This window comes from Prosopis cineraria, unplaced genomic scaffold, assembly GCF_029017545.1.
Source record: "Prosopis cineraria cultivar Desert tree isolate PC_DT_omini unplaced genomic scaffold, ASM2901754v1 PC1, whole genome shotgun sequence".
NCBI classification, from domain to species: domain Eukaryota; kingdom Viridiplantae; phylum Streptophyta; class Magnoliopsida; order Fabales; family Fabaceae; genus Prosopis; species Prosopis cineraria.
In genome coordinates, this window is record NW_026555332.1 from 32022756 (window position 1) to 32047372 (window position 24617).

At 32.2% G+C, this 24617-nt stretch overlaps 3 protein-coding genes across 3 annotated transcripts; 2 read left to right on the forward strand and 1 right to left on the reverse strand.

Annotated features, from left to right (window-relative positions):
• Nucleotides 1-10510: 10510 nt before the first annotated feature.
• LOC129285161 (peroxidase 66) lies at nt 10511-12975 on the forward strand. The gene is made up of 3 exons (XM_054920737.1): nt 10511-10902; nt 11039-11227; nt 12224-12975. The coding sequence occupies exons 1-3, from the start codon at nt 10678-10680 to the stop codon at nt 12791-12793; spliced, it is 984 nt and encodes a 327-aa protein (XP_054776712.1). The 5' UTR covers nt 10511-10677; the 3' UTR covers nt 12794-12975.
• A 928-nt stretch (nt 12976-13903) lies between these two features.
• On the forward strand, nt 13904-14674 carry LOC129288183 (uncharacterized). The gene is made up of 2 exons (XM_054924662.1): nt 13904-14353; nt 14456-14674. Exons 1-2 carry the CDS (start codon nt 13904-13906, stop codon nt 14672-14674), a joined length of 669 nt encoding a protein of 222 aa, XP_054780637.1.
• Nucleotides 14675-17053: 2379 nt separating this feature from the next.
• LOC129290747 (uncharacterized) lies at nt 17054-18977 on the reverse strand. The gene is made up of 4 exons (XM_054927681.1): nt 18811-18977; nt 17945-18192; nt 17512-17725; nt 17054-17372 (listed from the first exon to the last, which is right to left on the reverse strand). Exons 1-4 carry the CDS (start codon nt 18940-18942, stop codon nt 17250-17252), a joined length of 717 nt encoding a protein of 238 aa, XP_054783656.1. The 5' UTR covers nt 18943-18977; the 3' UTR covers nt 17054-17249.
• Nucleotides 18978-24617: the final 5640 nt, after the last annotated feature.

Sequence of the window (24617 nt, forward strand, 5' to 3'; positions counted from 1 at the left end):
CTCTCCTTAGTGGCCGAGAATGGGTACAGTATTGGAGACTTATTCTCCTTAGTACCCAAAAGGGTGCGGAGTTGGAGACTATGCTCCTTAGCATCTGTAGGATGCAGTGTTGGAGTAACGACACCCCAATTACTTGTAATAGGGGGAAACAGTAGTCCAGAAGTGGTTTAGGACACCTTGGCCGGGTAGTCCTACCATGAATGGTGAGCTTGGGGACCATACATGTGGTTTGGTTCTGTGAAATAGCATACTGGTTCGGTTGGGAGTATTGGAGGACCGGATAGTTAGGGATCATGCATGCAAATTTGTGGTGATATTATATGATGTGATTAAATTACTCATTTTAATACTTGCTTATAACTTGGCTTGTTAATTAATAATGTAGATTATCTTAGTTACTGAGATTTTTATCTCACCTCATGGATTATCATTTTACAGGTGCTACCAGTGAGATTGAGCCAGGGAGAGAATCGGTCAGGGGCTAGCATATCTACTACACTATTTGTAAAGCCTAATTTTAGTTTGAGTGGTGTATATAAATTTATTATATGATATTATATGTTGCCAACTAGGAATGCATATCATTTTGATTGGTTGCACTTGTTTCATACTATATTGTTTTGTATTTTAGCCCAATATAGTATGTGAGGTGAATATGTGGTAATTTTTGTGGTGATGGGCTAAAATACTAATACAAATACAAGGAATATTTTATCTAAGTGGTGATAATGTATTGGTAGTGAATTATATGGCAATAGAGGCCAAATAGTGCTTGTAATGCTAATTGTGCATTTTGGCCATTTTTAGCAAAATGGCCATTGAGTGGCCAAATTTTGTGTTTGGTGTGTTGTTGTGTGTTTGATTGGTCACTCAAGTGTATTTTGATCTATTGGACTTGGTTCAAGTCTCATAATGATTTATTAGTATAAGTTATGAGTTTTGGGTACTTGGATGGTTGAAAATTTCTTTAAAAAACTGACTTTTACATTTAAGTGTCTAAAATTCTCATACGGTGTCAGATCATAATGAAATTGTACCATTAGTTAGATTATTGAATAAGCTTCGCGTGGGTGCTTGAATCACTCCAATCGAACATCGTATGTAAAAATGGGGCACATTTAAAATTCGTCCAGAAAAGCTGTCATGACAGCATTGCTGTCATGGACAGGTGCGTCGTGGCGCATTTTGCGCAAGTCGCGGCGCACAGTATAGTGAGGAAACTTGGCATTCTGTGCCACAAGCTGCAGTGCACGGACCACGAGCCACGGCTCACGGACAAAACACTCAAAAATGATATTTTTAGTCCTACTTTAAAGTGGTTTGATTCCCAAAACCTTTCCATGCTTCCAATACCTACTTAAATCATTAAGTTTGAGCTTAAACTATCAATTTAAAGGGTTTTCATGGAATTCCAATTATTCCACAATTATTTTTAAAATATTATTAATTTAAACCCTTATATGGATAATGTGAGATTAGGAGCAAATCCTTGCTCCAAATTATGATTGGTTGTTGTGATTGTGTGGTGAATTTTGATTATGTTAAGGTGGACATTACATTTATCACAATGACTATTACCTAATCATCATACTCTATATATCATCTATTCATCAATCGCCTATCATATACATGAATTTTTCTTTTCATTCACATATAATTAATATTAACTGCTCACCCTTGGACATCAAAAACACAAGGGGAGACCATAACAACATTCAAGTTCTCAAATTAGGCAAATATTAACTATTTCCACTTGCATAAATATTTTGGCCCGTTAATATAGCACAAGCATCAAACCACATTCCCCAGGGCCCAAAATACATTTCCCCCAACACAAAACCCATAATGTAAGTGAATTAAGAATATATTATCCTAGTTGGCAATATCATAAAACTAAATACACATATCAAAATAAAAAGAGAAAGGCCTACAGAAGTGATTACTATCACTTAGCCTAATGCTCCTTTCCTCTGTCCTTTTAAGATGAGCTAGCTCCTGTAATATGTTAAAAGAGAGGGGTGAGTACAACCACTCAGTAACCAAGGTATATCCAAGTTATACAAATGCATGATAATTAATTATGAATGCAAGTGGCCAATAAATTTATCAAGGTGACCATTCAAACAATCACATTAATAACGTGTTAATCACATTAACATTTAATTCATGTGAATAATTTTAAGAATAAAGTCAATTACAAAATTTGCACAAATAGCCACATATACGTTATTCACATAATTACTACATGTTCTCATTTCTACAATTATAATCATATTCTCAACATAGCCATTAATCACTCAAATGGCACGATAGTAATAATTTGCATGATCGATCTCTTCCTTATATCCCCCCTTATTTTCTTTGACATAAAATCTGTGAGCCAATAACCGAAAGGGATCGTCCATGTGGTGAGACTACCCAAGGCCTTAATCATATCATAAGGGGCTATCGGGCTAGGGTTACCTTACTCACTTATGAACACGGTTTCCCCCAAATCACACACTATGGGGTGTCATACCCAAAATTAGCTCTACCCAAAACTCCAGGTAGGCCAGTAGGGTCAAGTCCCGTAATAGGAATAATGCTATAGTACCTTACAAGGTAAGTAGTGACTATAACCCCTAGGATTATTGGTTAATAGTCAAGTACCATATGGATTTTGTATAACCGCTAACTCCTTCACTAAGGTGAACTCCTGCCATATGATCATGCTCATGAGAAAAATGCATTTCAAAAACTCATATATATATATATATATAATTCAAAATTATCCCACATGCTCATCAATTTGCTTGCTCAACAAACATCAAGAATCATCATATTTCAATCATGCCTCTTGCATCAATTTTTATATTATCATACAAAATCACATTAGCATCATATAAAACTCAACATGCTCATACAATTCATCATTGTGCATAATCCACAACTTATATCTAAGAGTGTACATATAATCATCAACCATCAATCTCATTACTCACACCAAGTCATAATTAACTTGGTCACAAGTCATAGAGTCTCAACAAAGCCACATGCATTACAAACAACCATTTCAAAATTTAAACATATATATATATATATATTCTTTTATTTCACCAACATAATTAATTAAGTAACATACAAATATATAAAATAGACTCCCCCGGTTACCTTAACCTTTGAGAGGTCAAAGGTTACCCCTCAAGTTACAACACTTCTAAGCTTTCCAAAGCTTGAATGGTGTCAAAAGAAAACTAATCTACAATTGATCATATCCCAAGATGTCAATAATATTATTAACACAATTTTCACTCATACTCAAACACCTAAGTATTTATTTTATTTTATTTTATTTTTAAGACCTTAGTCTTAGCCTCTTGAGTTCTAAAATTTAATTTCATGTATTTGAACCTATCTACTTGGTTCAATAGTCTCCTTCACAATAATTTAATTCAAATAATTTTCTAATATCAAAATTTCCCTTTTTATTCCAAAAATTCGCACATAAAAATATCTAAATATTGCAAACTTGATTTCAAGCCTAGAATCATTATTCTATAGCCATAATAATTTATTTTTCATCTCAAATAATCATCTAAATATCAACAAATCAATTTATATTTTCAAATTTAACAAAAAATCTACCCATAGGGATCTAAGGATAAACTCAAATGCCCAAATTCCAATTCTATCAACAAAATAATACTCTAGAATATTTATTACACTACTAACAACCTCAACAACCAAATTTTCTCGCGAAAAATTTATCCCTCTTTCAAACCCTAGATTTTTCAAAATCTTAAAATCTGCAGCTCAAAGGGAAAAATGACTAAGAAAAAAATGTTTAGAACACTTACCTAGTCTTAGAATACTTAAAATCTCATCTGAAATATCTTATTATGGAGCTTTACCTTCTAAACTATTCCTATCGCCGGCGACACTCGCTCTCTCGCTCGTTCTCTCTGTACAGAAACAGAAACAAAAAGGAAGAGAGAATGAAAAGCCAAAAGGCTTGTTGGCTTTTTAAAAAATCGTGTGGATCCCACGTCACGCCTCTCTCTCTCTCTTTTCATTTTCTTCAATGCACACACGGTTTCCGCCTCACCTTTTCTCTCTGTTTTTTTTGGCATTATTTACACCTCAACACCTAAAGCAAAAATTACTTCTCTCCCCCCTCTTCAATTTTCAATTTATTTTATGTTCCTTTTCCTTCTTCTTTGTTTCTTTTTTTTTAATAATATTATCATTACTATTTCTATTTACTATAAGATCATAACTTAGGATTTTAATCTAAATTAAATCCAATAATAATCTTCTAATTAAAAATATTTATATTTAAATATTCCTCCAAAATTACTCATTTGCTCTAAATTAACTTAATTAATCTTAGGTTAATTTTTAGGATGTTACAAAGACTAAGGATGACATTAATGCAAGGTTACACATGGTTGAAATGAGGATAAGAGAAGAATTGGCACCGCAAGAGAAGGGAACTCGCACATTTCTTCAAGTAGCAATTCACACACTGTCTGAAAAAGAAAAGAAAAGTTTATATGAGTTTCTTGCTACAGTCAAGGTTCTAGATGGCTAGTCTTCAAATGTTAGAAATCTTATCTCAATAAAGGACCTAAAGTTAAGAGTTTAAATATTCATGATTACCATATTTTAGTGGAGAATTTTATTCTAGTGGCCATACATGGTATTTTACCTGATAATGTGCAAGGTACAATTACAAAGCTATGTTACTTCTTTAGGCACCTCTATAGTAAAGTACTTAATCTTGACAAGTTAACAAAGTTGCAAAGCTGAATTGTGCAAACATTATATGAGTTGGACATGTTTTTCCCTCTTACATTTTTGTATATTATGATCCACCTAACCATTCACTTGGTAAGGGAGATACGATTATGCGGCCCTACTTATTTAAGGTAGATTTACCCATTTAAGCATAATATGAAAGTATTAAAAGGGTATTTGAAAAGTCAGGGTCAACCAAAATGTTACATTATTGAATGATATATTAATGAAGAGGCTATTTACTTCTACAGTCAATACTTAAATAATTTAAGGGATGTTGATAATAAAGCTATAGAACAAACAACGAGAAAAAAGTCATCATTATCTCAAGTGACCAATAAAAAAAGTACACCTTTTTATGCTGTACAACTCTCCAAAAATTGATGAGTATGCAAAAATTCACAAGGCAGAGATAAAAAGGCAGCACCATCTTTGATTAGAAAGTTAGATCATTAAATTGCACAATAAATAGTTCATTCACTGGTTAAAAGAGCATATCAAAGGGAAGTACAATATTGAACCTAATTCAGTTCTTGATAGATTAAGATGGCTGGTATAAGGTCCAAGCAAACATGTCTTCTCTTACACAAGCTATACTAGCAATGGGATAGCCTTAAGATCATTTAAAAGTTTTGTTACCTGTAAATTCTTGGTAAACCTTGACATAGAGGGTATATACAGTTCCTTCACTCATTTTGACAATTGTAAGTGAGGATGAATGGAAAGCTTTTATCAACTCACATCACAATCCAAAGTTCAAAGTAATAGTAATGTTATTTTATTTATGTATTGTTGCTTTTGTTGTCACCTCCTTTTTATATTAATTGACTTGTCATGTTTTGTGTTTTTTCAAAGGAATTAAGCACCAAAAATAAAAAGCTAGTGAAGAAAAATGAATATACATATAAGACTGGACATAAGGGATATGCGGGTATTGAAAAGGGCTTGATTGAAAAAGAGAAAGTATTGGGGGGTTCTATATCCCGTGGTAGGATTTGGGCTGAGGCTTGAAAAAATAAAGAAGGCAATATTGATAACCCAAAACAAAAGCAGTTGATGAAACAATAGTAAGTATTAATGATATATTGATATAATGTTATTCAAAAGAGACTTTAACTTAGGAGGCATTAGAAGGCACTCAAACTGTTGATGAGGATATATTGAAGAAGGCATTAGGGAATACTAACCATCCTGATTGTTTTTTAGGCATCAGCTTTTGAGTCACAAGAAAAGATTACTTTAGAGATGGGTCTAAGCGCAGTAAAAAGGCTACTTCTTCTATTGAGGTTTAAGAGTTATAGCAAGAGCTAGCAAAATAGAAGCAGTAGATACTAGCACAATCGCAACAAATACAAGAACAATCTAGACTCATAGACATGCTGTTGAGCTAGCATAAGTTGGGCTTCCACTAGCTGATAGTAGCCTTAATGTGAATGATAGTTGCATAGTCCTATCTCAACTCCTACCTAATGTATTATTATTCATTTTACTATAGTCTTACACATAATACTACTTTTATTATTCATATTACATAATTTTTTTCTTTTTTTTTAATTTGTGTAGGGTGAGGTTGACGTTGATTGTTGGCAAAAGACGGACTTGTGATTGCATTGGGGGTGCATGTATAACATTACTAGACAAGTGATACTTCACAATGAACACATCCCTAAAGGGACAGTGAAAATCTCTTTAAAAAGAGCTAAGGATCTTAATTATGATCAATGCTACCCCACTCCGAATACAAGGATAGTAGTAGATGCATTGCTCAACTTTTTGTATGGCCTTCTTCATATTTTAGCACCATCTCCAAAGGTATATTTGTTAAACTCATAATTGAAACTTAACTTTTTTTCATTTTTTATAGTTGATATCTAACTATCTTATATGTTGGAAAAATTAGCCTGTTAATAAGCCAGTGGGAAAGAAAGCACTGGAGGCTATGACAGCATTTACTACTAAGCAAAAGAGGGAAAATGATAAGAAGACCTCAAAAAAATCTAAAGAATCCATCATATTTTCCTAGAAGACACTGGTTCTCCCCTAAGCCAATTTGCCTAAAGCCCCTCAGCCTCAAGCCTCTAAGCATCAAGTTGCACCCAACAAAAATCAACAATTGCTTAAGACCTATGCTGAGATGCAAGAAGGAGTATTGCTCCTTTTCCTTGCGAACGTGTATGCTAATCCACAGTCTTTTGACCAAGTCAACAATGAGGTGTTGGATGATTTATTCAACCATGCAAAGGTTACTACTACCCTATGTAACTTGTATATGAGGTATATTTCTGAAACCTTTCATTAAACATTTAGCTACACACACACACACACACACTCTTTTTAATCATTTATTGTTCTATTTATTTTGACATTTAAGAAACCTCTATACTACCATGCTTGCCGAAAGAGATATAGCATGAAGGATTATATTTGTCAGTCCTTATATGGTCTCTCGTTATGACCATGACATAATGAGTTCTAAGCAAGGATTGAAAATATCTCAAAAGCTTTCAAAGTACTTATAGCAACATGGTGCCGACAAGAACACAATATTCATAACACCTTATTGTGAAAGGTAAGTTATTTTATGATGCTTCACTTTAACTTATTCAAAATTTAATTATTTATATGATACTTCCTAATTGTAGTTTTTGTCATAGGGGACACTGGATATTACTTGTGGTCAATCCAACTTTAGGGAGGGTGTGGTACCTTGACCCTCTTTGTAGTAGCCATCCCTCTAACAAATTCCATATTGTAGAAATAATTAATTAGTAAGTTGATTAATTTTTTTACATATATGTATGTAATTTGTTCTTTTTCTATGAATATTTTTCATCTCAAGTTTTCTATTTCACGTTAGGGCCATTGTCATGTACTGCACTGATGTTGATCGACAATTTTGACAACTAGTAAAGGGAAGTGGTCAATTTGATACAGTAGCATCATGGACAGTTGTCAAGGTATATGTATTTATCATTAATTATGTTAGCAACGTCACTGTATAAGTCATGTCATATTATTAATTAACTATTTGATTTTTATCCATTGTATGATTGTAGTGTCCAGAGCAGGCAGACAAAGTCAGCGATTATAGGTACGCTATCATGAAATTCATGAAAGACATAATCCAATATGCTCCAATTGAAATTCTTCCAAATGATATAATATATATTGTCTTCCTATTCATTAATATTATATTAGTTTTCATTAATAAACATGATTTTAATTTGTTGTTGTTGTTGCATATAGTATTATGAGGACGCATACTGTGACACGTATACTTATTCTCAAATGGAATAAGTCCTTGAAGAGTTAGTACATGGTATTTTTGAAGCATGGTTTATTTTGAATAGGCAGAAGTAATGAGAGTCAGGAAACTTAGGCAAATTTTAGGATTTGTAGCTTTATGTTTTAGCCACTAATTGGTTTAATTTAAGCACTTCATGTTGTATATAAGTTTTTTATAGGAATTCATTATACATTTATATATATACTTGACTATTATTGACTGGAATTTGGGTCTGGGTGTTGGAATATTATTTTGTAATTTTCAATGTAGGAGAATTGGTAGAAATGCAGTTTGCCCAATGCAAAAAATTGGGTCATGATATTCAATAGTTTTGAACTAAAAAAAATGTTGAATAAATGGATAATATTTAACAGTTAAAAATCGTTGAATAAAGAGTCCTAGAATATTCAGCGTCGGATTACTTAATAGTTCATAACTGTTAAATAATAAGAAAAATAACTATTTTATATTCTCTTTTTTATAGTAGTGTTAGTTAGATAACAAAAAACCAAAAAAGGTATGGATCCTTAGATAGAGAATAGTAAAGGAAAGGTGAGGAAATGAGATGCTGAGATAAATAATAAATAAAATAAAGAAATTTCTGTTAAATTCCCCGGTTATTGGAGGAAATCCAGATTCTTGAATTATGGAGAGCAAACTTTGACATTGAAAGTTGAAACAAAATCATGAAAAAAAAAAAAAAAACAGAGAAAGAGAGATAATCCTGCATTTCTAACAATAGTCACTGTGGAGCTAATTATTCAGGCCCGTTAAAAAAAATAATAAATAGTCTAACTTGTAATAAGGAAAATTTTTTGCATGGATTCGAATATCAATTTATTTATATTCTATTTAATAAAATTATATTAATTCATCTATTAAATAAAATCTTATATATTATTATTTTTAATGACTTTTCTTTTATTAGAGTGCCTTTTTTTTATTTCTTGTCTTTTCTCTTTTTATCATTATCAATAACAAATTCAATTTATATTTATAGTCATCTAATATAATATATTTTGATTGAATAGTATAAATGATGTGATGCATCATGTCTATACAAAAATTTCTTTATAATAAGATGCAATGATATTTTATTTAAATACCTTTATTTGTTATGTTTCTTTTAATAGTCTATGTCTTCTCTCTTTCTTCATCGAATTGTAGGGTAACTTCGTCAAAAATATAATTATTAATACTTTGTAGAAATTCTGAAGTGACAATTATTGCTTGGAAACTGTTATTTAAAAAAGGGGAGAGAACAATTAGTTATACTTGAGTTGAGTGAAAGGAGCTTAATTCCTCTAAACAATTAATTATATTTTTTTCTGGACATTATTTAACTTTTTTTTCCCCTATTTACATGTCAATAAAGTTCATAATAGGTTAAAGTATTGGTTAAGCAAATAATGTCGGTTGGTTAAAAGAATATTTTGCAATTTTCACTATACAATATTGAGATTTAAATTTTTGCTATACATCAATTTGATCATTTAATAAAATTAAAAAAAAAACGACGTAGAATTTCTTCTTTATTAACATATAAATACAGTTGAAATAGGATTTTAGAACTTTTTTATTGAGGAAATATTCGCTAATACTAAGATGTGGTGACAAAATTTTTCCCTTAAAGACAATGTTTTCAAGTTTTTTTTTTTTTTCCTTTTTAAACATACGAAATCAACCCTTAAATGTCATAACTAGCTGCAAAAGGAGATGCAATAATCAAAGTTGGAGTAAGAACTAAGAAGTTCAATCATAACTTGTGTTTTCCTAACAATTCAATTTGTGTATAACCAAAATGATGCATACATATAACAACTATATAAATATCTTTCGTGGTGTGGAAGAGAAAATAAACATAATAATTATACTAATATATACGAGATTTTTTTTTTTTTTGGAAGATTGTACGCATTGCTTTAATATTTGAACTTTGTTAAAAAAAATGTTAGGAAAAATTATAGAAAAAAAATTAAACGATATGGATGAATTATATATATATATATATATATATATATATATATAAAATGACTTCCTAAAAGTTAAATATGGCCTGCAGGTATCATTTCCCAATTTTCTTGGAAAGAGAAAATGAAAGAATACTTGAAGTAAAATTTATTTCATTCTATTAGTAGTTGGTCTTTCTGGAACCTTTCCACCAAAAAAAAAAAAAACAAAAAGAAAGCTAGCCAAGACATTAAAGCAAATCTTGCACTCTACCATTCCTCACTAACATAACATCTCACCTAAACTGAACCTGATATATGCAATCCAACAGAACCCTAGTTATAATAATCAACAAAAATATAGACACACACACACAAAAGTGCCAACCTTAACTATGTTGTACTTTTTTCTGGTACACGTTCATATCATATAGTTTTGTTGATTGGCGGCTCAGGTACTTGGTCTCCAACTAACTTTGCACAATTCCATCTCATCATTGAGTGGCTTCAAAGTATAACGGTCCTGCGTTAAGCATTTGTTTGTGAGCAAGGCTCACTTTATATATACAAATTAGACTTTCCTGGAGATTTATCATTGTATTTTCAGTTTCAAATTCCTCTGAGTGTGTCTGATTAATCTGTTTCAGATTCTGACATCTTATTGCCATGATCATCATGTCACCAAAACACGTCGTTCCGATCACATTCATCTTCTTGGCATTTCTTTCTTTTCCCTCATTGTCTAAAGCTGAGCTTTATTCACACTACTATGATCAAACATGTCCTGAGTTGGAAACAATCATATCCGAGACAGTTCTCAACTCTTCAAAATATGACCCGAAAGTTCCAGCTCGTATATTGAGGATGTTCTTCCATGACTGTTTCATTAGGGTATGCTTAATTAAGGCATTAAAATTTTTGGATTATCTTTTTAAACCAACTCCATCTGATATGAGACTTCTTCCCATATGAATAGCCTGTGCATGTGTGTGTATAATTGGTTAGCTTGTATTTTTTTTTCGTGTAGGGTTGTGATGCATCAATACTATTGGACTCAACTCCAATAAACAAAGCAGAGAAAGATGGCCCCCCAAACATCTCTGTTCGATCATTCTATGTGATCGACCAAGCTAAAGCCAAGCTTGAAAAGGCATGCCCACGCACAGTTTCATGTGCTGATATACTCGCCATTGCCGCAAGAGATGTTGTAGTCCAGGTAATTCACACTCATCTCGTCACTTCAAGAGCGCTCTCACTCTCTCTATATATATGCACATGTTAGATTGTGTAAATATGAATTGATTTAAATAGATGTGGGAAATTCCACAAATAAAATTGAACTTAATACCTAATATAAAATAAAGAGGAAGCTAAGGACCCATAAATTTGAGTTTTGAGTTAAAATATGTGGTGTCCTTCCATTCCTTTTCACCCATGTACCTTTAGTAATGTTTTTTCAAATTGTTATGTTATCCAAATATGAGTAGACTTAAACAAATAAGAGAATTTGATCCTTCAAGAATTTGATCCTTTATTTTTAAAAAAATTATCATGTTAATCCTTTAAGATTTAATAAAAAAATTTATTCATAAATTAATTTAATGTGTAAAATATTTTAAATGCTTACATATGTAGCTAAATGAGAATAAATTAGCCATCAAATCAGTTTAACTTTTATTAATATTTTCCCTTGCATTGCATTCATTTTATTTTAGTTTTTTTAATTTTAGAGTCCATTTTTTTCCTACTAAACTAATTAACTAATTACAATCCTTTTTGTCAATTCACATGGTTGCCATTAATATTCTATTATCTATGTCAACAAATTTTAATAGTATTACCTCATATTTAAACAATAAGAACTATATCAATAACTAACACAAATTTAAGAGACTAAATCAAAAAAAAATAATAAATTTGAAGGATCAAATTGAGACAAATTTAAGGTACTAAAAGTTTCATTATCCTATATACATACGTGCATTGCAAGATATTAAAAACCAAATTAGTCATTAAACTTATGAAGGTACTGGTTTAAAGGTTAATGGCCAAAATAATAGCTGAACTGTTTTGAATTAATCATAAATAAAGCATTTTATTAAAGTAGTCAAGATACTGATTTAACAATTTACCAATTGAGCCAGGTGGGTTGACCCAAATTTCCAGTGTTGTGCTTAATCATGTATATTTGTATTGGTGATTTCTTTGACAGTCTGGAGGTCCATATTGGGACGTTTTGAAAGGAAGGAAAGATGGAAGAGTGTCAAAAGCATCTGATACAAGAAACCTACCAGCTCCTTCTTCAAATGTGAGCCAACTCATTCAGAGCTTCGCTTCAAGAGGATTAGACGTCAAAGATTTGGTCACTCTATCAGGTGGTCACACTCTGGGATTTTCACACTGTTCTTCATTCGAAGCTCGGCTTAGGAATTTCAGTCTGTTGCATGACGTTGATCCGAGTTTAGACTCTAAGTTCGCTCAAGATCTGAAGCAGAAATGCCCAGAAAAACCATTATTCAGGGGCCATAATGCAGGACACTTCTTGGACTCAACAGCTTCAGTGTTTGATAATGACTATTACAAGAGATTGCTTGCTGGGAAAGGATTGTTTATATCAGATCAAGCAATAGTTGGAGATTACAGGACCAGATGGATTGTTGAAGCTTTTTCTTACGATCAAAGTTTGTTCTTCAAAGAGTTTGTTCATTCCATGTTGAAACTTGGCAACGTGGGCGCCTCTGCAAATGGAGAAGTGAGACTTAACTGCAGGGTTGTGAATTGAGAGAGACAATCTGAGACACTATGATGATTTTACAGTTTTTTTTTCCCCCGCCTCGTCTTTTCCCACTATGTATCCCTATGGTTTACAACGATGTGACCATGCGAGAATAACAATATTGTTACTTCTATGCTTCACTCAATGTAATTGGTTGCTCAATAAAAGATGAATTTAAAATTTTCAAATCACTTGCAGGGATGGAGTGAGGGACAGAGGCCGTTTTCAATTTTTTTTTAATATCATATAGATGATATATATTTATGATCACGTAAAATTTACGAAAGCTTTATAATACATGCGTGTGTATGTTAATTTTGGCCCTCCGTCAATGCACGCTATACTTTAATAAAAATAAACAATACTACATAAAAAATTATATTTGATGGTTATTTTTAGTTTTATTTAACGCATTTTAACTGTTAAATATAAAGGTGTCATTTAAATATTGACTGCTTACTTGATGGTTATTTACCACTATATAAGGCATCAGAAAAATCAAGAGTTACCTAGTTTTAGTTCGTTTCCTTTCAGTAAAACACTTGAGGGTTATTTAATAATTCAATAAGAAAATTTTGTAAATATTAAGACGTGATGCACAGGTTTTATAATATAGATCACAGAAAACATTAAAGCGAAGCACAAGCTGTTATCCACTCAAACAATGACTTGGATTATGTTGAATAAATTTGGGACCAAGAGAACTGCTACATCAAAATACAAAACAAAGCATGATCATGTGGCATCTAACAAAAACTAAGGACAATTATAAGATTTTACAGCAAACCAGCTCTTACCCTATTTGAATGATGGATTCCTAAAGGGAAGTCAAGGTCAGCGAAAGTGCTTCCGATTAGCAAATACTGTATCTAGATGTGGGGAAAAGAATTCAACAATCCATGAACTACAGACAGCAGTTGTTGCAGACGACAGGCACATAATTGATGAAAATATATTCTCTCCGTAACAAAAGCATCATGGCAATAATAAACCAACATCTCATTGCTTTATAAAAAAATCAACAGATGGTAGGCACCTAATTGATGAAGATACGGAAGGCTAAGGTCTAATGTAAGACTTTCATCTGATTGGCAACCTGAAAGAGCCATCTTACTAATGCTGCACGATTTAAGAGGGGTCTTTGTACAGACACTTGCTCCATCTGCAGTAGCGGGGTGGAAGATGAAGCCCACGAACTGGGGAGCTCTCTTCATGCTTTTATCTTGGTGGCTCTGGAGATGTGGGAATATGTTTATCTTGGAAGGGAATAAGATTCAGCACACTGGTATCATTCTTAATGCCCATGCTACTATCGCTAGTATGATAGAAGCCCAAGTTCGGCTCTCAGCAATAACTATTGTCAACACTGCAGTTGGTGAGCCTAATATGGGCAGGTGGTTGCCATCTGTGGATGAATGGGTTAAGGTTAATGTGGATGGAGCTCATGCACATATCCCCAACTCTGCATGTCGAGGTCTAATCAGAGATTCCTCAGGTCATTTCCTCGTCGGGTTTATTTTTCACATGAATGAAGGAGGCAGCCTTTCAGCAGAGCTCTGGGCTTGCGTTCACAGAATGAAGCTTGCTTGAAATCATGGGTACAGGAAAGTCATTCTAGAAACTGATTCATTTAGAAGCTTTGGATCTTTTAAATGCTGATATTTTAAGTCCAACTATGCTGATCGAGCAGTCATTATGGAGGCCAATAATCTCATTAGTAGGGAGTGGGAAGTTACAATGCAGCATGTTAGGCAATTTTCAAATCAAACTGTTGATCGCTTGGCTAAGTGTGGACTCTCTGCCTTGTTGGGTTTTCACTTTGTTCACCCTGCAGCTCTCAAGGATATCAATGAGAAGGATTGTGCTGGCACTACTAGTTCTGTATAGCCCACTAGCTTACTTTGTTTTATGAAAAAACATAATTTTTGGTCCTTACACTTTTCTTACATTTTGCTATAAATCCCTGCACTTTTTTCTTTTTTTTTCCCTGATGTTCTAAGTCCCTCCAAGGTCCCTACACTTTGTTCATTTAGGGATTTAGAATATTGAAAAACAAAAGTGTGAGGACCTAGTATATAGACAAGAAAATGCAGAAACCTATAGAAAAACATGAGCAAAGTGCAAGAACCAAAAGTTATGTTTTTCCTTGTTTTATCAACCAAAAGAAAAAAAAATTAACAACAGCTACTAATGCTATTTTGACCAAAAATGAGCCTCAACCATCCGAATCAACATCCAGCAGTAACAGACTTGATCAAAGAATAGGAAAATCAATAAAAATATCATCATTTATGCTTGACTTGACCCAGCTAATTTTGGCTAGGTCCTGTTGGGGTTCTCAGGTTACTTGGGTCAGTGTGTGAGCAGCATTTACTACAATTGTTTACTCAACTAAACAGGATGCCAAGACAAAGCCAAAGAGCCCAAATGTCGTTACAACTTTGTAGAGTGAAAAGACTCTTGAGAAAATAAAAATCAGAACAAAAGACGAACAGTGGTTAAGTGGAAGGGAATCAATTCCTTTTCTCCCCAGCCCCCCCACCGCCGGGGGGGGGGGAGTGGGGGAAGAGGGTCAACGATTCAAACGTGAATGAAAGAAAATCACATTGGAAGAGCAATTCTCAAAAGTGCCCAAGCTGATCAAATCTGACCTAGTAATATGGGATATCAAATAATTGTATCCAAAAAGAATCAGAAAAACGAATTGACAATCTAATGAAATATTAGAATCCAAACTCATGTTATAACATTTTTTTTTTATTTGTATGTTTGGTAAAAAGAAAATAATATAAGAACACAAATGAAATGTGAAAAAATGACCAAAATACGGCTGTTGCTATAAATATTAAAATGTTAGTTTTGTTAATTGAGGTAAAAAGATTAAAAACTATATATACTTCACATTTGAACAAACTTTTTCTTTCAAAGTAATCAAGGGTAAAAGGACCTTTTTGAAGGCACTTATCGTATAAACAGTGCAATTTCATGGCAACTTAGGCAGAAAGCACAATTATCTGTATTGCCGGAAAGACCATATCAAGTTCAGAAATATGTTCATTCACACAAGGCAATCTAAAATTTGCTCCCCACTATGTCTTTCTCTTTTCTCAATCCAATCCTTGCACCAAAGACATTTTAAGGGATCACTTGATACAAAATACAGAAGATGGACAAAATAATTTTAAAAATAAAAATGATAAAAAAATTTCTATTTAAAAAAATAATAAATACATAAAAAATTGTTTAGTGGTAATATTCTAAAAAAAACATACATCAAATGAGCTAAATCTCAAAGTGAAAACAGAGACTGACATTGAAAGTGCCCTTGCTTATCATTGAAGCACGGTAATCCAACATAAGCTGCAAACTAATTACAATAACCTAAACTTTAACTGAAGGCAAAATATGTTGAGTAAAATTATTCGTACAGAATACTAAAGAGTGAAAAATGTTTGACTGGTATGCTATTTACATAATAACAGCAACTAGGTTAACCAGCTAGTTTAGTTCTTATGAACAAACTGATCAAATCAACTTCCTATATGCCTATACATTATTTAATGTAATGGTTTTTACCTAGAATCATCCCTAAGCTTTCCTGAGCACCTCAACCTTACATACATATTTATGTGACGCAGCCTTACATATTTATGAACCACAAACCTGTTTCATCATATGAAACCGATACTCCACAATAGTGATATTTTAAATACAGAATCAGTTAACATCACTTCATTATTTTAATATTGAGGGTCAAACTTGTTAGTCAGAGGTCCAGTCAATAAATTCAAGATCATGAGATGGACTAATAATACCTCAGCTTACCAGTGTCCTCATGGAACTTTTTATAAATTAATTCAGAGATATCAAATTCCAGTGAACATTTTTATTGTCTATTTGAAATTTGAAATGGTTGATAAAAATGTTTAAGTTGGAATTGTTTTATGGTTTTCAAGATAATGAAACATAGTAAGAAAAAGATATAAACATCTAACCTGAACAGAATAAAACAGGTCAGGGACAATGACATTCATAAGATATCTCCCTAAATTAAAACCTCCTCCATCAGCATTGCACACTCCTTCGTGTAACTCAACTAAATAGAACATTCACAAGAAAGTTAAGAAGTCGGAGGTTGGATGCATTGAGTTTTGGACATTGTAATTTTCCAACAATAGGAGGTAAAACTAAAACTGCAAAATTAATTACTGGTTCTGTTTACCAACAGTAAATGATCAAAGTCCTTAATCTCCATACAGAAAAGAATTACTGCATTGCACCAACATTAATAATCATAATTATAACAATAATACACTTAGTTTAGTGATCAGTTAACAAGGGGAAATCCTTAAAAAGATATACCATAGTTGGGCACAAGATATGTACCAGTTTAGTGATCAGTTAACAAGGGGAAATCCTTAAAAAGATATACCATAGTTGGACACAAGATATGTACCATTGTTCAAGCAAATGCTACATCTGAGCGGAAAACATATTTGACACCCTTTGTGACATTTCTGCCTTCATGCAACAAGCATTTATCTCCGTGAAGGTGCAGGAGAGCCATCCCTTCAGTAGGAGCTACCTATAAAGTCAATTTTGTATTAAAACTCAAATCATACAGCACATTCCAGAATTTGCACAAAGTAAAATTCTGAGGTTCTTTTGAAGTGGAAAGGAAATATTTATATCCATATTTCTATTAAAAAAATTTACAGATCTACCTCAGCCACAACACTATTTCTTGAACCATAGAAGACAGTTTCTCCTCCTACTAGAGGATCAACAGACAAATCGCCTGGATTTTTTATTGCATTTTTGGGACTGTATTTAAGGCCACCACTCAAATACACTAGCAGTGTGTAATAAGTGCGCTTTCCTTCTCCAAGATCAACACTTTCATCAATATGACGTCCAAACCGTTGACCAACTTTGTACCTAAAATGCAAAAGCACAAGGTCATTAGTGATGGTAATGCATCTCAATTACCTCAACACCAAATTCATGGTGATAATGTTTACTATTTGTCAAGGAGACTACACCAAATGAGAATCTTGCGTCCTGAAAAAAATCTTTAGACAACCAAGTAGTGCTTTCAAAAATTTTTCAGGAAAAAAGTAACCTAGGGAATCACGAACTAGAAGAAAAAATACTGACCTATATAATCTGATATTTGGATTCAGACCAACGGCAACTTTCCCTCGAATTCTTATATCCGAAAATATTTTGCAGAGTCCAGACTCCCAAATTGTAGCAGCGAGGACAGGATCATGAACAGAGATTCGATCATTATCCCTGTAAGCTTCACCTTTAGCTGGACCAAGACTCCCTTGATGAGAAAAGCCAATTGCTTCTGCTACTTTAACGAATGTCTTTGATTCAGAAGATGAGAAAAAGCCCTGAACCTGATATCTTGAACAAAATGTTAACACAATAAGAAAAGCTTATAGAAAGATTTTAAACAGATAATGCGTGGCAAATGAGCGAGAGTTTCGTAATTGTAAACCTTTTAATTGCTTTCGAACACTGAAAATTTCCATCTCCTATTAATTATGCGGATCAAGTAGAAGCAATTAAAAGAATCCACGGCCAATATTTACACTCCACTCAGTAAACAACAGGGAAAACATTAGAGCTAAGAGTAGCGTCCTTTTAACGTATTTTTCATTTACTGCTGCTACAAATTGAAAATCATAAGGTAAAATCGCTTTTTTTTAACCAGCAGGATTGGAATCCCGATAAGACATGTACTCCTCTTATGGTCCTAATTCTGGCATGGCTTTTTGAGAATTCAAGTATTAAAGTTAGCTATGGTGAGTGTTCTTGTTCTCAATCAAGTGAAAAGCGGAAGGAGGAAACTATGATATATTGAATTGGATGGAACGCAGCTCAGGTCTCATTATTATCTTATGAGACCCCCATCAAATTGTACTCAGTAAAGATCGGGCTAAGATGTCGAACATGGACATGTCTGCAACAGAAAACCAAAAAAGATTTCGGAGGATGTAGGTTAAAATTGTTACCGTAAACAGATCGCTATCTTTAAGCCGAGTAATCTGGAGATTCTTTTTTGGTTTGATGACAGGCCATTTTTGTGCTGCTTTGCTCGAATCTGCCTCCTTCCCGTCTCCCATTTTCCTCTTCTTCGTTAGCATTTCAGCGAGTTCGTAATTGCCTGATTCATGTCAATCAATACATAAGGGTACTCCCTTTGGTATTATTATTTACTAAACAACTAGGATTTGGGACCCGCGGGTTGCACGGATAGTTTGATGGCTAAAATATTAAAACCATTCTTCTGCCATATCATTTTTAATGTTGTTAATTCTTTTAAATTATATTAAGTTTCAATACAAAAGATATATTGATGCATTAATTGATGAAATATTCATTCATAATACTGTCCTTTTTTCTAATTATAAAGCTGTTTTAAAAATGTTTCACTTGTAAGAAAAATATAACATACTTTAATAAAAATAGAATTTCTTTAAATAGACTTTTTCAAAATTACTATTGTTATACACCCTGATTTTTCAACATTTTTTCACCAATGTATTACTAAATAAAAGACATATTTTTAATTTTATATTTTTTTCATGTAGTGTTAAAACCTAATGTTGTAAATTATATCAATGAGTGTTATTAATAAATGAGATGTTGTTTAAAATTATTTTATTATTTGAGCAGAAAATATTTCATTGTTAAATGAAAATAATTTTTTACCGTATGAAATGTTACATTAAGTGAAATAACTAAAATGAAATTAGAGTTCAATTAATCACATAACACGTGACATTTGTTTTCGAGAAATACGATAACGGTTGGATAGATTTTTCATAAAATAGATATTGAAGTAAATAAATGTAATTAATTTATTGATCCTTGAAGCCTATTTTTATGATTTTACTATTTAGCACGGATTAATGCACCCGTTAATGGGTTTAATGAATAAAACATAAATTAAGTTATACCATTATGGGCAACGGAGATATTATTGTAACATTATTTTTACCATATTAAATAGAGTTAATTTCTGTAATAGTTATGTAGGGTTGGTTTTTTGTTACCCTCATGTTGGGAGATAAAATAAATGGATACAAAGAAATTGTAAGATGATTCATGTTAGAGTTAAAAGAGGGTCGGCGAATAGTATTTAGGACTGTGCAACCTGTTTTTTATAGAAACTAATCAATATAATTTTTTTCTGTGTATATATTTCTTGGGTTATCGTTCTCAACAATGAAGAAGCTATATTAAGAGTAATAATGGATATAATAGCCTATATATCTGACAGCGTGAAGAAAGCAGAACCAGCTACGTCTCTTACAGTGTTTCTTGGAAGGAGTAGGAACAGTACTACATTGTGGCCATGGGTCACGGTTCTATATACTAAAAGAGTGCTTTCTAAACTCTTTGATTACTGCTCGTCACCGGATTGGAAACAGTGTCGCCTTCAGACTTGCTGCGGACAAGTAGTTGTAGGTATCGAAGTTTCAAAAGCCCCAAAAATTGTGGCACAATCTGAACGGAAGCAACCTTTTGCAAGGATAGTAAGTTGATCAAAAAAATTTAATGATTCAATACCTAAACCTAGGAAAATGATAGGATGTAATCCTTCCTTTCGTTATTGATTGATTTTGTTTCAACTGAAAGAGCATTTGGGAATTCAAGGACATACCAATTGTTTCAAGAGCATTGATCATTGGTGATAATAGAGGTCACATCAGGGTACGGGTTCTTTATATATATTTGCTGAAAGGGAACTGGAACATGACGTAGGCAAACAATGGATTTCTTTAATTTTAGTCAACGAAGAGGTTAGTACAACTCGATTTTTTAATTTTTTTTATATCATGGAATACGTTTCCTGACGGATTTTATGGAATTGGACTTGGTTGAAAACTAAACATAGCAAACCATTATACATAGTCGACAGCCAAAACAGCCGGACTCACTTTGCATTAGGAATGTGATAGAGGAGAGAAAGGTGTATTATATAGAAGGTTTTGTTGCAAAGGAAGGTTTGTATCATGGAAAACCAAAAAGAAATTCATTGATGTTGACTTTTAATGAGACCACACAATCAATAGAGTGCAACGGTGAGGACATTCCAGAACATATATTGGACATTTCAAAAATCGTTGATGCAGTTAAAGGTGTTGTCAGTCCTAACAAATTGATAAGTAAGATATATAACAATATTGTAGAAGATCTCATATCATCATATTTTTCTTTATTTGATCAATATTGTTGGTCATATTTTAAACATGTTTTTTTTTAAGTGGTCGATTTGAATTCTATTGATTCATAATATTAATGATCTACAGATGTATATGAACTAATAGTAGATTTAGGTTTGAGTAAAGAATCAAAGGAGAGCAATGGGCGTGTAAAATGGTTTAGATTATTGATCAAAGACCTAGAGTAAGTTTAAAGAAGATAGTTTTGAAATTTTATTTAATAATATCTATTTAACTACTGAATTATGAGTAATATATATGTATATTTAATAGCAACACATTATTAAGGTGTCTATTTCATGGAGATGTTGCTAAAGAAGCTTTTCAAGGTTGGGTGAATTGTGATAATAGGCCACTTAGTGTGTTCATAAGTTATGTAACTATTGATTTTGTTAGAGGTGAGTTCAACATAATTCATAATTGAGTTGTTTTGGAAGTTGTAACCTCTCCATAGTTGGTTAATAATATGTAATAGGATTTAACATTTGCACACCATTCTAATAATATGTTATATGATTTCACATTGTAGGTAACCATGTTATTCGCAATTATTTGAATGCAACAAAAGTAGAATTCAATCCATTGAAGCTTCAACCATTTATGTTTTAGTTTTAGGTAGGTTTTGATTAAGTTTTTTGAATCTGTGATAATTTATAATTGTTGTCAGATGATAGTGTTAAATTGCCATCTATGGCAGACCTAGTATTTCATGGTGAAATTTCTGTCCTATATTTTGTCATAGGTGTATAAGAATCATAACTAAGATAATTATTTCAGTTATATGTTAATTTATACATATTTTTTTCTATCTTGGTATTATAATCTATGGATTATGGCATATTATAGATATGTTAGTCTGATAGGTTGGCTTTGAGGTAGTAGTTGGTAGGTTTGTCATGTAATATTAATGTAGGAAATAATATATAATTAGTTAGTAATTGTTGCTGGAGTGATTTTTGTTATATCAGGTTGTATTGTATGTCATGTGAACTATGTAGAGAAGCAGGACTAATAAATGACTTGATTTTTATCTAAAGTAACATAGTGAAAAAAAAAAAAAGTTAACATGTCATATACCATGATTGATAATTAAATAACAATTAAACATATAGTAATTAAATTATTAAATAAAAAGAGGGGGGCTTTGGGGTAAAAGTTTCACAGGGCATGAATGATGTGTTATTGAGTTACATAGTATTTGGAAAAGTGAAGTTTCCTAACAACTCTAAGCTTTGCAAAGTTATTTGGTAATGTCTCTGAACATTTTCTTTTTCCAGATTTATTCACTAGTTTGGATTCTTTTGCTTTGTCCATTGAAGCTGAGCTGTTTGGATTGGTGCTTGACGCGTGTCTTTGTTTGACTGCAGGACGTTCCTTGTGATAGTTTAATCTTATCGTCATCCTTTCTAAAAAAGGAATAATTTGATAATCAAATACATACATGATATTAGTTTTGAATAGAGTGTAAAATGTATCTAAAAATATATGGTTAGAGATACATATCTAACATGTAGGTTATAAACTTACAAGTTTCATAACATGGGGTGGGCATCTAATGCAAGTAGTTCTTGAATGAGAATTCTGCAGAAGTTTTTTTTGCATATGCGAACACAGGGTATGGAGGAAGTGAGACTGGCAAGATCAATCTCTTCTGATGTATCACAAAGCATGGTTTTATCTGAGCTATTCCTACAACTTGTAAAAAAGGACACATAATTGGGGGAAAAAAAGGCCATACGAGGCCAAGGAATTGCAAAGAATCAAGCAGTTCTAACCTTGGAGGTACAGACATTATGGAAGTGTTAATGAGGAATTCAAAATTTTCGAACCTTATTTGCAAAACCGTAGTTAGAAGATAAGTTTTGAAGAGGAATAGTGACCGGATGAGCAATAAGGATGGTATTTACAAAGGGCAATGTAAGCGAGATTATTGTGAATTTTAAATTGTTATGAAGTTTATGGGAGAAGTAATCACACAATAAGAGTTGATCATTCCTAAAAATGCAAGTCAAAAGTTTTGAAATTAAGTTAATATAATGTTAATTACTTAAATATTTCTTTCATATCTTGTGTAGTATTTTGTTGGAACAAGATCTTCGCATTTGACTATGGAGGAAATAGAAGATTTAGTTGAAGAGTAGTTAGAATATATTATTGACTATTTGTGATAAGAAGTTAGATTTCAATGTTAGAAAAATACCAATAGTTTTATTTGTTAGGTTTGTTAGAAATTAAAATAGCTAGTTAGGAAATTGAAATTGTTTTAGTTTCAAGTTCTTTTCTTGTATATAAATTTTTATATTGATATTATTTTTGAATTAGATTTTGATATTGTGATTAGTCATTATTAAAAAGACATAAAAAAAGAAATTTTAAAAAATCTATTTTAACAAAAATAAATACAATCTACAGGAGCACTCCTAAAATGAGCACTCCTGTAGAATAGACATATGGGAGTGCTCTTTAACTAAATGCTCCCGTGTGTGCCTAGCCAATGTATTTTTGGTCTTTACATACAAGAACACTCCTGTATATTTTGGAATGCTTGATAAGAGAGCGCTTCAAAAGCGTTCTTATAAGCTTATTTTGTAATAATGTTTGGAATATACTTTGATTTTGAAGTGTGTGTCGTGCATAAAAAGTTTTAGTTCTACATAATATTTAGACTATGATAGCTAATGAAAGTTGAGCCTTGTAAGTGAAATTTGCTCGAGAAAAAAATTTAAATTCATGTGATTATTAAACTATTAATTGATATATAAGGTGCCATATTGAATGATTTGCAATAAAAAATAATGAATTATATGGATATTATCTTTTACATGTCCAAGAAAGCTCTACTTAAGTGATTGTTTCACGCAAGTTGATGAGGTTGACTGTTGGGTAAATACATCAGACGTTATCCCTGACTGAACTCCGAGTAATTAAAGAGTTTGAAGGGAAAGTGTCATTTTGCCTAAAAAACAAAGCGAATAAATGATGGCTGTGACCAGTGAAGATGACATTGACAAATATAGCAATTCTAAGTGAATAAAAAAAGTTAAAGTACATGAATTGAGTTGGCTAGGAGGAGTGGGCATGTAATAGTTGAAAAAAAATTAAATGGCAAGTGCAGCTCTGGTCAGATAAGTTCAGATATGTATTCATTGATAGCTACGAATTGTAAAGAAAAGTACCTCGAGTAATGTGTAAAATACAACTGTGAATAATTTAAGTTATTTAATTGATTAGAAAACAAATAATCGAAACAAAAAATGAATTTTAAATTTCCATAGCTGAAGGTTTGGGAAAGCTCTCGGAGAACAACCTGTGCGGTTCTATAAGACAGAAAAGATTTTTAATTAAATCAATAAAATTTCACACACAGGTCCTATAATTATTTTACGGGTGTTATTTATATATATATCAAATGTGCTATGCGTTGAAAAGTCATTTTGTAAGATTTTGAAAAAAATGATCATAATATACATGTTGTACAGGTCATAAATAATGAACTTGAAATCATAGTTGATGAAAATTAGCAATGTCACATAAACATGACATTATAAATAAAAAATCAACAACATTTGTTTTTTTTTTTAATTTTATGA

What these genes read in the sequence shown, in the direction of transcription:
- LOC129288183 (XM_054924662.1), top strand. Translation starts at nt 13,904, where the DNA reads ATGCTGCACGATTTAAGAGGGGTCTTTGTACAGACACTTGCTCCATCT. An exon ending in CAGCAGAGCTCTGGGCTTGC is followed by an intron (nt 14,354 to 14,455) that starts GTTCACAGAATG and finishes TGATATTTTAAG; the next exon opens with TCCAACTATGCTGATCGAGC.
- LOC129285161 (XM_054920737.1), top strand. Translation starts at nt 10,678, where the DNA reads ATGATCATCATGTCACCAAAACACGTCGTTCCGATCACATTCATCTTC. An exon ending in TCCATGACTGTTTCATTAGG is followed by an intron (nt 10,903 to 11,038) that starts GTATGCTTAATT and finishes TTTTTCGTGTAG; the next exon opens with GGTTGTGATGCATCAATACT. An exon ending in CAAGAGATGTTGTAGTCCAG is followed by an intron (nt 11,228 to 12,223) that starts GTAATTCACACT and finishes TTTCTTTGACAG; the next exon opens with TCTGGAGGTCCATATTGGGA.
- LOC129290747 (XM_054927681.1), bottom strand. Translation starts at nt 18,942, where the DNA reads ATGCTAACGAAGAAGAGGAAAATGGGAGACGGGAAGGAGGCAGATTCG. An exon ending in AAGATAGCGATCTGTTTACG is followed by an intron (nt 18,193 to 18,810) that starts GTAACAATTTTA and finishes TCAAGATATCAG; the next exon opens with GTTCAGGGCTTTTTCTCATC. An exon ending in CCAAATATCAGATTATATAG is followed by an intron (nt 17,726 to 17,944) that starts GTCAGTATTTTT and finishes TTTGCATTTTAG; the next exon opens with GTACAAAGTTGGTCAACGGT.